The sequence below is a fragment of the Leuciscus leuciscus genome (assembly GCF_965113295.1).
Source record: "Leuciscus leuciscus genome assembly, chromosome: 10".
NCBI lineage: Eukaryota > Metazoa > Chordata > Actinopteri > Cypriniformes > Leuciscidae > Leuciscus > Leuciscus leuciscus.
In genome coordinates, this window is record NC_138734.1 from 35,385,363 (window position 1) to 35,401,373 (window position 16,011).

The 16,011-nt window shown below is 38.1% G+C and overlaps 1 protein-coding gene across 1 annotated transcript; it reads left to right on the forward strand.

Annotated features, from left to right (window-relative positions):
* Window positions 1-224: 224 nt before the first annotated feature.
* Window positions 225-15,426, forward strand: LOC309507415 (protein-glutamine gamma-glutamyltransferase 2-like). Its single transcript, XM_082181590.1, has 14 exons — window positions 225-310; window positions 2,328-2,601; window positions 6,511-6,687; window positions 9,306-9,536; window positions 10,089-10,207; window positions 10,865-10,993; window positions 11,132-11,309; window positions 11,853-11,991; window positions 12,220-12,323; window positions 12,415-12,657; window positions 13,313-13,579; window positions 13,674-13,834; window positions 14,610-14,746; window positions 14,874-15,426. The coding sequence occupies exons 2-14, from the start codon at window positions 2,586-2,588 to the stop codon at window positions 15,049-15,051; spliced, it is 2,079 nt and encodes a 692-aa protein (XP_082037716.1). The 5' UTR covers window positions 225-310; window positions 2,328-2,585; the 3' UTR covers window positions 15,052-15,426.
* The last annotated feature ends 585 nt before the right edge of the window (window positions 15,427-16,011 follow it).

Genomic DNA, 16,011 nt, shown 5'->3' on the forward strand with positions numbered 1-16,011 from the left:
AAAGTCACCACCACTAGAGGGCCAAAAATTACACACAGATCAGAATGTCAGGATGGCCGAGCGGTCTAAGGCGCTGCGTTCAGGTCGCAGTCTCCTCTGGAGGCGTGGGTTCGAATCCCACTTCTGACAACTATTTTTTTTTTTTTTTTTAGTGAAAAGGTTAACTGGATGGTTCTCCAGGGACCAAAGTCTGTTTCATACCTCACAGAGGGTAGATACCATCTGTCTCTGTCTTTACATCTGTCTGCCGCAGAAAAGTGGCTAAAAATGATCTGAGTCAACAAGCGCAGTACAGAAATGACCGTTGCATGTTAGTGGATATGTTAAAGAATTGTTTTTTAACTGTTTGCTCACGACTGGCGACGGAATCTTCCCTATTAGCTTTAGTTCCTTCCTTCAGTAAACTCAGTCCGCCGTTTTTATCTGCTTGCCAGAGCATATAACAGCAGCATTCAAGTAAGAAATGTATTCTTATTGAAGCTAACTATAGTTATTCAATCAAAAGCAGTGAGTGAGTTACTGTTTTTCTTTTGTTTGATTCATATTAGCAGCATATACAGCCGTAGGTACTGTATATTACGCTGCTGTCACTTTAATACACAGATCTAATATTCACATGCATTTCTTTACTTGCTTACATTTACGTTTACTTTCAAAACATAACAGAAACTTCACAGACACATTCTGGGGACACCTGAGACTTACATTACATCTTGTAAGAAGGGGAATAATAGGTCCCCTTTAATACTTTATGAGTTTGTACTTAATACATGAAGAGTTATGCTTAAATATAAAATCCATTTAGAATTGAAAACTACAAAAAAATATTTATAGGACTAAAAGGAAATTCTGTCAGTGGCAAAATAGAGTCATGACGTTTACTGTAAGCATGTGGAACATTAAGGGGAGGTAAATAATATTTTTTAAATAAGGTTTTAGCAATCATTTTTACATATTTGTTTTACTTATATCTCCATTTATATTTCTCACTGTCTCACCCACTTTTCAGATTGTTCCAATGCCTCTGCAGTAAAATGGTTTCCGCACACTACAGGTCTGACAGATAACAGTAGACTATGCGAGTTGAACCTCTGATTCATTTAGCAGACGCTGTTATCCAAAGAGTTACTAGTATGTTCCTCACTTGTATGACGATAACTCTTTGATGATTTATCAAACTGTTGAACTGTTGAGTTAGAGCGTAATGTGAAATTTAACAAAACCTGTGTTCATAATCTTTGTGCTTGCTTTGTGGAAGAGGTGGTGTGGGTCTTTTTCCTGAAAACTAAACTACCCTTTCCAGCATTCCTCATCTCAATGACACACACATGCACAAATAATGTTTTTTCTATGTGTAGGTGTGGTGTGGTGTTGTTGCTTCCCATCATATAAGCAAGACAGAGACCCTACTGTGTGCCTGTGTAATCAAAAAGCACTGTAGTAATGTCACAGCATGGTGAGAATCCAGTGCCGGAGAGGTCATTGTTCTTCCAGACAATACAGCAGACAGATGACTTTATTTTGGGAAAGAGAATTCTAATGATCTATGTGACTCCCAGTTGTTAAAAGTTTAATGCTGTCATAACATCAGTGAGGGAGCTTAATGGAATTTAATTAACTCCACAAATAGTAGGGAAATTTCTCACAAAATTATGTCAGAAGTTTTAGTTGCTTCCGCAATATGATTCTTTGACCCTTTATCTGACACGTCAGGCATTTCATGCCAGTGCATTACACTTTACACATTATAGATAATATATGTTAAACTGCTATATCGTGCATGTAACTCAATGCATGTTTTACATTCATTTGTACAGAGAAAGTTTGTGGAGGAAAAGTTTTATTTAGTCTCTGTAAATATTTGATGACCCATCTGCCTTCATGCTGTTGAACTTTGAAATAAAACAAATGAATTAAAGTCAAATGCCTGATTTTAACTTTTTATGCCAGGAAAAAGTGTAGCCTTATTAAATCCAACATTTGAGGCCTTCACGTTACCCGGAACATGTGTTAATTCAGTTTTAAGTATCTGACTATGAGTCAGAAAAATAGAGGTGGAGTAGATCAATGGAATACTATGGACGTGTTACCCAACCATCAGAACTTCTCTTTTGAACAAAGTCCCCTGTGTGTGACCCTGGCCCTTATGTAAAAGAGAGCGTTTCCAGTAATGACGTGATTCCAGAAATGACGCCGGTTGTAGTAAATTCCCTAGCCTTGATCCTTTTTCCACAGCAGCAGAGGTAGAGCTATACACACAGATGACTGTCTGTACACACATAGCACTTCTGGCTGTTTGAGGATCTTGTATGTGTGTGTGATGTCAGAGGTCATAAAGGCCACGGAGAGGATGTGTGAGTCAGGGTGTGTCTTTTGCAGAAAGAAGGACAGTCAACTATTGAGACGGTGGGGCGTCAGGGGGCGTGGATGCTCTTTCGTTATAAAACGGATCCTAAAAAAGCAAACGTGTTACAGGGAAGACAGCTGACTTGGACTGGACTACGTAAATTTGCGGAAAACGCCAAGAGCAGGATTTTACAAAGCCTCACCGATCACTTACAAGAAGTGTTAGACTTAATCCATCAATGGCCAGGCATAATGGTAAGAAAATCACTTTAAAGTCACTTAATATATTTGTATTATTAAGCTCAAAGTCAGAATTAAGTATATTCAGGATTCAGAGCAATAAGAGTGTGCTATTTAGCATAAACACCTGTTACACACACTTGCATTATAGATAGAATATGTTTTGTTTACTAATTAATTACTGTAAGGATTGTTTTTTTTTTATGGGATTGTGATGTTTATAAAAACAGTGTTTTAAGTGAATTCAAATATATTACATAAAGCAGTCTGGTGGTCAAGAGTTTTGCCAAGAATTATACTTTTCCATTAGTGGAGGAAACTGCAGGTTTTAATTTATATTCCACTAATGTGGTCTTTCTACCCTGGTTCAAATGAAAAATGTATTACACAATTTCAATAAATTATATTATTTCTCAAACAGCAAAATAAGATGCTAAAGGTCCAAGTTAAATATTCCTGGAGGCAATACTTCAGTTGGCTGTGTTTTATGTTGGGCAGGTGGGTTAGAAATGCTCTGCATTGTTAAAATAAATATGGAAACGGACCACTGACTTGTTGGCAGACTGATATTTTATTTGGTCCAGGATCGGATCTCTTTGTGAGGTCTGAGCCTCATCTTGGAAAGCGAAAAAGAAAGTTGCATGCTAGTAACATTCAAAGTAAATGTAGCATCAAGTAGTAATAAGGAACTGATCAGGGCTGCATTTCCCAAAAGTTTTGTAAAAAAAAAAAAAAAAAAAAAGAGTTTTAGTTCAGTCTTCAAGCTGCCCTTGCCACCACAAACTGAAACTTCACACACATCATCAGCAGTTTATTATATTATCTTCCTTCCCCAAAAGGAATGTGTTATTTGGTACCATCTCAACATGTTTAGTCTGCATATGAGATGGTACCAAATAACACAGTCCTTTTGGGGAAGGAAGATAATATAATAAACTGCTGATGACTTGCATTACGTTTGCATTCATTTTATTTTGTCATAACTTTTCTGTCTCAGACTTTTAGACCCCAATATACATACAAAGATAATGTATGCAAACGTAATGCAAGTCAATACTGCAGTTCATAAGATGATGATTTAAAAAAAAAAAATACTTCACCCAGAAGACAAAGGAAATTAGGTCATGAAACACTTCTTGTGCAGGGCTCTAGAGTGCGACCAAATTTTGTAAGGGTGCGACTAAAATTTTTCCTAGGTCGCACCGGTGCACCTAACGTCCTCGCGTCCGCTGCCTCTCCACGAACTAAGTGTTTGTTCTCCTTTGACGGAACTCACACTCTTCTCTCACGCTTAATGAGTGATGACGGAGGACAGAATTAAACATTCAAACGTAGCCTGGTTACACTTAAGGTCTGTGATATTAGTCTGATTTTATTTTAGATTTCGGCTTCCAAAGATTATAAAAAATAATATATTGAGGTAAAACCATTAAAAACTATAGCCGCATTCTATCTAGTGCAACTTCTTCCCTTCGCAGCATTACACTGTCATTTCTCCCTAAAACTCAAACCTAACGACAGAATCAGCACGATCGGTGATTGTTGTAAAATGCAGTCTAGCTACTGTTGCTAACTTGCGAGACGCGTTAAATAATTAAAAGAGCTATTAAAAGCACAAAATCTGCGCAAGAGATGTTGTTCGCAAGGCGGCACACGCTCCGAAACCGAAACCAAGACAAGCAAATGATAGCCTACTTTGGGTTTAATGTGCGTGTCTAAACGATCAAATGTACACAAAAGTATGTAAAAATGACCGGCTTGGAGATTCACTAAAAACAGTTTATGTCTTAAATGGACGTAGTTATGGAAATAGTTGGGAGAATATGGTGCATCAGATCAATAGCAGATCTGCACTCGGTCTTAAAGGGGCCGCAGTCTAGTAAACATGCGGACGATTGCGCCATTACTGCGAATCAAACAACAAGAGAAAAATCACTACAAAGCTCTTGAAAGAATAACTTCAGCTTTATTAAGCATTAATCTATTTATGAAAAATTATGCAGTGTTATTTTACATTTGATTACTTTATTAGATTTCTTTTTAGACTAATATATATATGTATATATATATATATGTATATGTATATGTATATATGTATATATATATAAAAACAAAAAGAACCGATAAGAATACAGTTAAAGTACCGGATCGATAAGCAGTATCGGTAAGAGTAGGAATACCGTTAAAACCCTTTACTCCCCGGTCAATGCTCCGACAACAGCCCAGACATGAAGCTACTTCAGCCACCATTCTCCCCAGTCCCTGGTAAGATGCCAAGCCCTGGTCTTTCGTCGGAAATGGCATCCGACTCAGAGACGGAGGTAGAGCCTATACCGCGCCTGAGCTAGAGACTCAAAATAGTTAGTTTGGCAGCTCAGTGAAGCACTTTAAAATTATTTTATTTTTTTTGATTTTTATTTACCTACACCTTATTCTTGTTTAAAATCATTTACATAATATGAATGTATATAGAGCGTGATAAAAAGGTGACCTTGAAATTGTGGCGTTAAAGGTGACGAGAGCTGAGAAAAATTTTCAGTGCACCCAAATTTTGTGCTGGTGCACCTAAATAAAAAAGTTAGGCGCACCAGTGCAACCAAGGCAAAAAGTTAGTCTGGAGCCCTGTTGTGAGTGAAATCTCCAGTGCATATCTCAAACTTGTCAGCAAGGCTGGAAACCAAAAGTTGCTATCACTAATCTATCCCATGATTAAAATAAATGTAGCCACCCAAAAATATTGCATGCACCATTCAGTAACGGAGGATTTTAGAGGCTCACTACAAACAAATGAATATTTAGAATATTGGATATAGTATATTTATTAGGGATGGGGCCGATCCGATCCAGTATCGGTATCGGGACCGATACCAACGTAATTCACGTATCGGATTTTCCCGATCCAACCTGCGGAGATATCCGATATCCTTGAGTCATGTCTGCGCTTTAACGTTGTCTGCTGAAATGACTCCAAAAGTGATTCCCGCCGGCGAGTCTGCTAGCTGGCTGCAAACTGCGGAATGGATTTCCTGAACGGAGGCGCGGCTCAATGAGACACAGAGTTATGAGACACGCCACCGCTCAGGAAATCCATTCCGCAGTTTGCGGCCGCTGTGTGGAAATTCTTCACACTGGAAACACCGCAGAGCAAGACAGCAAAATGCAATGTTTGCAAAGCCGTAATTCAGAGCTCGTTGAAGCTCCCACGTGTCGTACAACACAACGAATGCAATCAAACATTTAAAAAAGCACCACGTTACTGTGCGTTCACACCAAACGCGAATAGCGCGTCAAATTCGCGTCTGCCGCGTCTAGTTGGACGCTTGAATATTTTGAATCCATTCGCGCGCCCAGAGCGAAATTGACGCTCGTAAAAAGCAAAAGTTTGAAGCGAAATTGACGCGCGTCTGAGGCGAAATCCGCTTGTCTGTTTGCACATGGCTGATGTTGATCGAGCATTCATCGAGAGAGTTACAGCATCGGAGCGAGGATCACCCTTTAGATAGTGTGTGTGTGTGTAAGATGTTTACACTTGCACTTTTCTTATATTTCAAGACTCAAGTATTTGACATTTTGGGAATGTAATAAATATTGACATGACCTACAGTTGCATATTTGTTTTCAGAATGGGATTTTTCCTGTTAACAGGATTTACTGTTTTTCTGACTTCCTTTTCTGACCTTATACTTACCATACATGCATAAATATGTAGGCCTACATATCATACTTGCCTGTTGAGAGGAGTTTATTTCAGCATCATATAAAATAAACAATAATGATAATAATAATATTAAAGCAAACACAGCTCTGGTATCGGAATAGTATCGGTATCGGCCGATATCCAAATTCAGGTATCGGGATCGGATCGGAAGTGAAAAAATGTGGATCGGTGCATCCCTAATATTTATTGATTTCTTTTGTGTCCAGCCATACTGAGTGACTTGGATCTGCAGTGTTATGAGAATAACCATGCTCACCGCACAGAGGAGATGGGCGTGGAGCGTCTGCTGGTGCGCAGAGGTCAGCCCTTCTCTGTAGTCCTGCAGTGTACTGAGCACATCCCACAGATCCCAGACCATCAGCTCAACCTCATACTACACCTGGGTGAGTAATCTGATGGAGAGAGTAAAAGATTAAGCAGCGAGAAAAACAGATGGCTTACAGGATTTGGACTGCGGCTTGAACCTGTCATCTTAGATTGATCTGTATTTTCGCCCCCGGTTTCACAGACAAGGCTTAAGCTAGTCCTAGACTAAAATGCATGTTTGAGCTGTTTTAACTAAAAGCAACTTGCACTGACATATCTTAAAATATGCACACCAGCAATGTTTTTTTCCTAGGGCATGTTTATAAAAGCTACTTAAATGCCCTAATTGAACTAAGGCCTAATCCTGGCTTAATCTAAGCCTTGTCTGTGAAACCAGTGGCCAGTTGCATAAACTGTTAAGACTAGTCTTACAAGTTAGTCATCCAATTTTATTCTTTAAAACTGTTAATAACTTTTTAAAGTCAGTAACATAAAAACGTAGATTGGTCTAATTTGACACCGAACAGTAAGACTGATTACCCCTAACTAACTTCTAGTTGATTATACTAGTTCTTAGTAGTAGTAGCCTTTATTGTCACTTAGTCACAGTCTTAACATAATGGCTATGTTTATACAACTGGCCCGTGGCCTTGGAGTTTAAGACAAGTCACTAGGTTAGCTAAGTTTAGTTTAAACCATAGGTCTTTATCAAGTAAAAAAAAAAAAAAAAAACTCAACCACAAGAAATTTGCATATTCATAGATCCACATACTAAATTAAGCAAGGGTGTAAAGTTACATTAAAGCAATTTTAAGGAATGAAGCTATTTCACAGGGGAAAAAAGTTTAAACATGTCGTTTCGATGATCAAAGATGAGTTTGAAGGGATAAAATGATTGACTACAGCCAGAGGGACTTTAATATATTCAGGATGATTCTTCTGCTTAACAGGATGTCTTGACGTAGCAAAGAAAACTTTCAAATGTGGCACTGCATAGGTTAAAAATCTGCAAATAAAACTAACATTAATGACAAAGTTCCCCTGGATAACATCTGGCAAGTGACAGAACAGAAGTTAATTATAATGAGGATGTGTTAGTCGATGAGGATGTGTTAGTCGATGTAGATTTTGCTTTATCGTTTATTTCGTGGTATGTACATATATACAGCTTTTCAGGACTGCTTAAAGTTACTGACACGAGCAATAGATGAGCGATAAAAAAAAATGAACTGATGAATCAGAAAATCAGCTTGACGTGTAAAAGCCCCAAAAGAGGCCGACACCAACTGAAATCCAACGACACTGTTTTCAGCGGTAGCATGGCTCACATATCATTCAAATTACATATACGATGTCGATCAAACAGTATTTTAGACATACAGTATATGACATGAGGAAAATTAAACTATTGTCAAGTAGGTTATACCATAAGATAATTATGTGGTCACCGGTAAAACACGATCATGAAACCAATTCGCATAAACTTGCGATTCTACAAAATGCCTTTTAAACTTTATAAAGCAAAACTTTGAAGAATAATTTCAGTGCTCAATACTAACCATAACGTCTTGAAACTTGTGACGATGAAAATCTTCTGTATTCTCTTGGGAATGTTTGTTACGGGACGCACGCTCGCTCTCTCCCGCGCATACCCATTTGAATTCTCCAATCTCCATATCAACGGTTTTCATCAGGCACATTTTGATTTTGTCATCTGCTTTTATCCACTATTAATACAAGCCTGTTGAAGCGGACCCTGTCCGAATGATGGCCAAAAATATACTGATGAATTTAATGAAGTGTATTGTACATCACACAAAAGATGAAGCGTCAGTTTTACTCCAGAAAATCACGTTAAGGGCTGGATAAACACAGTATAAGTGCGCATTAAACTCTCGTATCCATAAACTCTCTCTCTCTCCCTTTCAATATCATCATCAACATACACAGCGAAGTACATAAAACACTCGTTACAACTAACAGTAGACAAATATATACACACCTTTTCAGTGGGTGCTTAATAAACTGGTAAACTGTAACGTTATATCCGTTAAACGACTCGATGAGCTGTTATAAAGTGCGCGCTCTCACTTTCATTTCTGCCGTGATAAATAACGTTAGGCCTATCACTCCGGAGACTGTGAGCTGGATCACGAACTGTTGGTACAGATCCATCGAGAGTAAAAGAAGACTGCTATGTTCATTCTTAAATCTTATAACAAAACACCTTAATCGCGTAGGATACATTCTTGTCTACAGATGCTCCGGCGTCGAAACAATGGCGGACTGTGTTTAGCTCAGTCAGGGTGAAAACTGCAGTGTCCGTCAACAGTCGTGGGCGGGGCTTGTGCAAAAGTACATCACATTGCCCCGAATCTGAAAACGGCTTGTTCTGATGGTTCTGAGACACTGCTTATGAATTATGGGGATTAAAAAATGGGTGGATTTTTGTCATTATAGCGTGCCAGCACTTATGTTCAAATGTCATGTAAAAGTTAATTTTGCATAATAGGTGCCCTTTTAAGCCATATTAGTACAATGCATATTTTTACATGGGGATACTTATTTGGACGTCATTTATTGATCCAATATATGTAATTGTCAGTTTCCACAATTTTCCTAAATTAATTTGTTTTACAGTGATTCAAAGCCATATTTATCATCTAATTTCTATGCATATGTTTGTGTGTTACAGGTAAGAATAATGAAGTGGTCTTGAAGGTTTCAGACTCAGAGCAGGATCATGGGAAATGGTGGTTCAGTCAGTGTAATGCTCAGGGTGAGGTGATGCTGACCCTCCACAGCCCTGCTGATGCTCCTGTGGGTCTGTACAGCATGACTGTGGTTTTGCTCTCAGCTGATGGGCAGATCCTGGAGCAAACCAAGGCTCAGACCTTCTACCTGCTTTTCAACCCGTGGTGCAAAGGTGAGTATTTAAAGGGATTGCTCACCTGAAAAATCTAAATTCATGACTTTGTTTCACCATAAAAACGTTTAATTTGATTTCTTTCATTTAAAGCGGAAGATGATATTTTAACGCTGTGTGTTGTGGACTTCCCTATTCTCATAGGATTAGAACAATTATTAAAACTTATTTAGTTCTCATTTTAATAATCACCCTTGATGTGATCATGTGAACAGGCCTTAAAATTCACCAGTTCTTTACAGCCTTGTGGATTCTGATTAGCTGTCAAGGTTTTACTTACAATGATTATTAAAACTTTATAGTAGGCTATAGTTAATGTCCTTGCTATTAAGTCAAATCTTTTTTTCGCTTAGATTCTTTATAGCTACGCGAATTGGGATTAAAAATTGCAGTCTGCATGTTATCAAATGTTTTGGCAAGCCAAGAATATTCAAATGATATTTAAAAACATATCACACCGAAAGAATGCTGTTATACCAAATTCAAAATAATTGTTACATATGTGATCATTATGGGCTTGCACACAAAGCTCAATTATATTTCTTCCTGTAGATGACTCGGTGTACCTTCCCAGTGAGGAACTGCTGGCTGAGTACATTTTAAATGAAAACGGGATCTTGTACCAGGGCTCATGGGATGATATCACCACTGTTCCCTGGAACTTTGGGCAGGTAACCTACAAATGCATTCACACGTGCTCACCAAAGATATAAAATCCAAATGTATACAGTCCCTATCTGTTTAGTCAGTCTTGTGGTCAGTGCCCTCTCTGAGAAAGTGCCATGGCCTGAGATGACTGACACACAGTCAGGATTTATGGGTGATGTTGCATGGTGGTGGAATTCAGATGAGGCAGAGTGTGAATTGTGACAGATTAGTGGCAGGAGAACCGCATGTCTGCTGTGTAATCACTCTCTGTAGATGTAAAACATTTTAGCAACAATATCTGTCTCACAAACAAGTGACTGTCCCCTTTCAGTCAGACAGTACACCCACGTCTGGGGGATCAAGAAAAACTCAATTCACAACATTAGGATGGGTTTTGTGCTAAGCTTTCTCTGTAAAATGCAAGTTAGGCGCTACAGACAGAATTTACCACAATAATCTCAATCATATAAACAAAATATGTGCTGTTATGCACATACAGGCGGATACAGTTTCTGTGATTCTTTTCTGTGGTAACCAACAGCATGTCACTGCTTACTTTAACTGTATTTAATTCGGAATATTCCTTTAAGAAAACCTCTATACCCCTCAGTAGGCCTACTTTTTAACACTGATGCAAGTAAAACAAGATATTCATATCCTTGCATTTTCTTTTCAAACAGTTTGAGAAAGATGTGGTGGATATTTGCTTTGAAGTGCTGGACAATTCGCCAGCTGCCATGAAAAACTCAGAGATGGACATTGTCAACAGAGCAAGCCCTGTTTATGTTAGCAGGACTATTACTGCCATGGTAAGGCATCTATTAACATGGCCATGCGTTGTCTCCACCTCTTTTTATAATCATTATTTGCTCAGGCATAAATCACTTTTTCACTGAATTAAACTACACTATAAAAAGTGGTTTACATGCATACATAATCGTGAATAGGTGAATGCTAATGATGACCGCGGGGTGGTATCTGGGCGCTGGGATGGAAAGTACAGTGATGGAGTGGCACCCACACGTTGGAATGGCAGTGTGCCCATCCTGAGGCGCTGGAGTGAGGGTGGAGGACAGAGAGTACGTTATGGGCAGTGCTGGGTGTTCACAGGAGTGGCATGCACAGGTGAGAAAAATAGAATCAGTGTCATTGTATCCACTTTTCTCTCCTGCTGCTGAATCTTTAGTGGTATGACAAAAGAAATCACATTTTACCTGAGTTCCTGGTTTGCAATGATGCAATGAAAAGACCACGCACCACGAAATAGTGGGGGAAAATGTACAACGCGATCAGGGCAGACCAATTCATGAGCAAATAACTATGAGCATGTTCTTTATAGTGAATCAAAATATACAGTACCAGTTGGATTCATCATTGTTATGTGACGGTTCTTTTTAGTGAATCAAAACATACACGACCAGCAGTCCGATTCATGAACAAGTGACTCTTATGAGTCCTTTTAATGAGTCAAAAACATACAGTGCAACCACTGTAGTCTGATTCCCGAATGAATGAGGCGGATCATTTAGTGAATAGTAAAATTCTTCTCTGAACTGAACTGAACTATCAGAGCGGTTTCTGAATCATTTGCTAAATTCAGAATAGCGTACTACTGTTATTATTTGTGTCTGTGTCTTACACGTGATCTGTAACTTCACCTTTCCTCAGTCCTCCGCTGTCTTGGCATTCCAACCAGATGCATCACTAATTACTCATCTGCTCATGACACTGATGCAAACATTTCTGTGGATTATGTCTTCGATGATCAACTTGAAAGTGTGTCTGAAGGAAGGAAGGACAGCATCTGGTAAGTTATGAGATCCACATAAAATGTATAGCTCTAAACCCTTGAACAGTTGTTTCATTTCTGTCTGTTTTTATTTCTCCTAAGCAATTACAGGAGAAAGATCTGAGACAAAGTTGATACTTAAGGCATAAGTTAGAGCATAAGTTTCATAAGTTATGAAAGAATAACTCTGAGCAAAAACATTATTTTCTGTAGTCCCTGATCTGTTAGCTTCATCCTTTTTTTCAGGAATTACCACTGTTGGGTTGAGTCCTGGATGAAACGCAATGACCTCCCAGAAGGTTACGATGGATGGCAGGTGCTAGATCCAACGCCTCAAGAAAGGAGTGATGGTAATCTCTCTTATAAGTAAGCTTTACTCCTTAAAGTATAAAAACCTGGAATATTAGTTTGACTACATCCTCTGCTTCTATGTTCTTATAGGAGTTTTCTGCTGTGGGCCTTGCCCAGTCCATGCAGTCAAGGAAGGAGAGGTGGGGTTGAAGTACGACACCCCATTTGTGTTTTCTGAGGTGAACGCAGATCTGATCGTCTGGATTGTTCATCCTGATGGGGAACGCTCTCAGGTGTCCCAAAACAGTAAAATTATTGGACAAAACATTAGCACTAAGAGTGTGTATGGAGACTTCAGAGAGGACATTACTGCTAATTACAAATATCCTGAAGGTAATGTCCAACAAGTCGAATCTACTCATTTGTTTCAACTTTATTGAAACACTCTATAATGAACTATATTTGATCTGTGACATCTCTTCTGAAATTCAATTCAATTCGCATGAAACGGACGTTGCAATAGTAATTTCTTCCCTATTGTCGCGTAACAAGAAAAAATGAAGGGCGAGACTTGATTTTGTCCATCGTTGGATCATTGTGGTTGGCTATTGCTGTGAAATCATGTGAGTGACAGGTTGTCTCGCCCTCGCAACCGTAAAGACGTCATCAGAGATGTCATTGCATGTTGGAGGGGAAGTTATTTTGATTAAAGATTATGATAATAAAAAAAACAATGATGTGTATGGATAAATCATAATAAATACTGTAATATTAAATTTAAAAATTCGATTTCATGGTGACTTGAAGTTCATTGTCTAATATTCTATTGTACCGGAAACATTTTATTTTTTTATATTATAAATATTATTAAATTGTTCCTAAAATCTTGAAATGTCTCGATGATGCTGGCATAAAAAAGAAAGACATTTCAGCCGCAAATTATTCACAATAAGACATATTGTTAAGAAAATAATTTTATTTATATTTGTCCATGCCGACTGATTCTGAAATTTTTGACACTTGATATTAATGCTTTGTCCCACCACAGGCTCAATGAAGGAGCGACAGGTTTATAAAAAGGCAGGAAGACAAGTGGGCCAAAAGAAGGAAGTCCCAGGACAGCTTGAGCTTTTCATCAAGCACGCTCCAGCTATACACGGGACAGACTTTGATGTGTTCATAGAGGTGTATAATGCTGGCAGGGAGGACACAGATGCACAACTCACAGTCACGTCGAACGCAATAACCTACAATAGTGTCCACCGCGGAGAGTGCCAGAGAAAGACATCCTCTCTTACATTACCAGCTCACAAAGGTAAGACTAGCAAAATTATGTTGCACATATGGCATCTGCAAACAAATTTTGCCCTTGACAATAATTCCTCAAATATCTTTGCATCATTTTTTAGCTCATAAAGAAGTATTGCGACTTCAGTATGACCATTATGGGGCGTGTGTATCTGAACATCACATGATAAGGGTCACAGCCCTCCTTCAACCCTCTGATCAAGACAACATCATCCTGCAAGAAATCAACATCCCCTTGAAAATGCCAGCACTTCATATCAAGGTAATTAAAGGGATAGTTTACCCCAAAATAAGAAATTCTCTAATCATTTACACTGACTCATGCCATCCCCAATGTATAAGACTTTCTTTCTTCATCTTTAGATAAACACAAACAAAGATTTTTAGGAAACTAATCCATATCTGTGAGTCAATATAATGCCAGTAAATGGGTGCCGCTCGATTTACATTTGAAAAACCACACACTGCGATCATGATGGTAATCCATACGACCACAGTGGATAAATCCATGTCTTCTGAAACTATAAAGCTTAGCTTCCGGCCAACTGTCAAAGGCATGTTCACAAGTTCAGCTTGACATAAACGTGCATTGTGAAGTTTGCGCGAGAAGTAACCCGGAAGCACAGGGGAGAAAACACTTACATCACGTCTCACAACGTCCCTCTCATGAACATATGACAGTAGAGCAGAGCAATGATTTATAGATAAAACTTTTTTTATATATATATTTTAAAATACTAAATACAAAATGTAGTATTTTTCTTACACACGCACCTATCATTTCACTTCAGAAGACATTGATTCATCCACTGGGGTCGTAGGGTCACTGTGTGTGGTTTTTCAAGCGTCAACTGAGCGGCACCCGTTCAATGACATTATATGGACTCAGAGATGGATTATTTTCCTAAATTTTTTTATTTGTGCTTATCTGAAGAAACAACGTTATTTACATCAGGGATGGCATGAGGGTGAGTAAATGATGAGAGAGGCTTTACTGACCACTTTTACTAATAACCAGCGTTTGTTCTACATTTCAGATTATTGGAAATGCGATTGTATCACGCAAATTGACAGCACATATCGCCTTCACCAATCCTTTGCCTGTCAGTCTTCAAGGAGGCGTGTTTACCGTGGAGGGAGCAGGACTAACAGAGGCCAGAGAGATAAAAACACAGTATGTACTAGTTTTAGAAATGACATAAGTAAGAATTCTAGGATCCAATATACATTTCCTAAAGTGCATCAGACATGATCCAAGACATCCAAGTTATGGTTGACCGTTAATATCTCTCTTTCTCTAGTGGTAAGATTGAACCTGGTCAGGATGTGACAGTTAAATTCTCCTTCAAACCCACCCGTGCTGGCCTGAGGAAACTGCTTGTCGACTTTGATTCAGACAGACTGAGAGATGTCAAGGGAGAAGCCTCTATCATTGTTCGAAAAAAAATGCGAAATATGAATGCTGTCACAGAAATCTAGACAAGCATGTACAATTTAGAGAACCATAAATCATTTAGTGTGTTTGTAAATAATTCCCTTTAATGCACTATACTTGGCTTGCTTACAGCTTTTTTGCTTGTTACATTTTGTTTGCTATTTGTTTATATAAAGAACATTTACGTATATTTATAAATGTTATATATATATGCAACATTTCCTTTATAATTACTTTATGATCATAAATGATATCTTTGCATGCTTTCATACAGACATTGAATATAAAAACCACAAAAGCTATTTTTCTACATGTGAAATGCCCAGAAACAATTGTTTACTTTGTACTTTCTGGCTAATGTTGTTGTTGTGTTTATAATAAATGTTATGTAATAACAATAAAAAATACATGCATGTAAATATGACTGTCAGATATATATTTTATATTTCTCCAAGTGTTTATTCACTGTTTATCAATGTTATTTTAGGTTTGGCTATGTTATAATCAGAGGTGGACAAAGTACACAACATCCTTACTTGAGTGAAAGTACAGATATTACTGGTCAAATATTACTACGTTACAAGTAAAAGTTGTAAAGACTGATTTTTACTTAAGTAAAAGTACAGAAGTACTCGTTTTTAAAAGTACTTAAGTATCAAAAGTAAATGTCAATGCATTGTTTTATTATTGTTGCATTGTTGTATGTATACTTACAGTACCTTATGCCTCTGAATCTATGCCTGCCTACCTACCCACATATCAATATCCAATTTATTTCTAGAACACAGTTCCAGAAGTGGGATTGAATGTGAGAAGTGCACTCAATAATATCCACAATGGTTTCGGATACCCAAATGGCTGTTCCCTCAGATAGTGCCCTATTTAAAGTTTTTTGGCTTTTAGTATGAATATGTTAGCCTTACTGTTAACTATAAGCTAGTGTGCTCCAAAACAATGACAAATTTCGCATTTAGAAGACCAAACCCAACATTGAAAATGAAAAT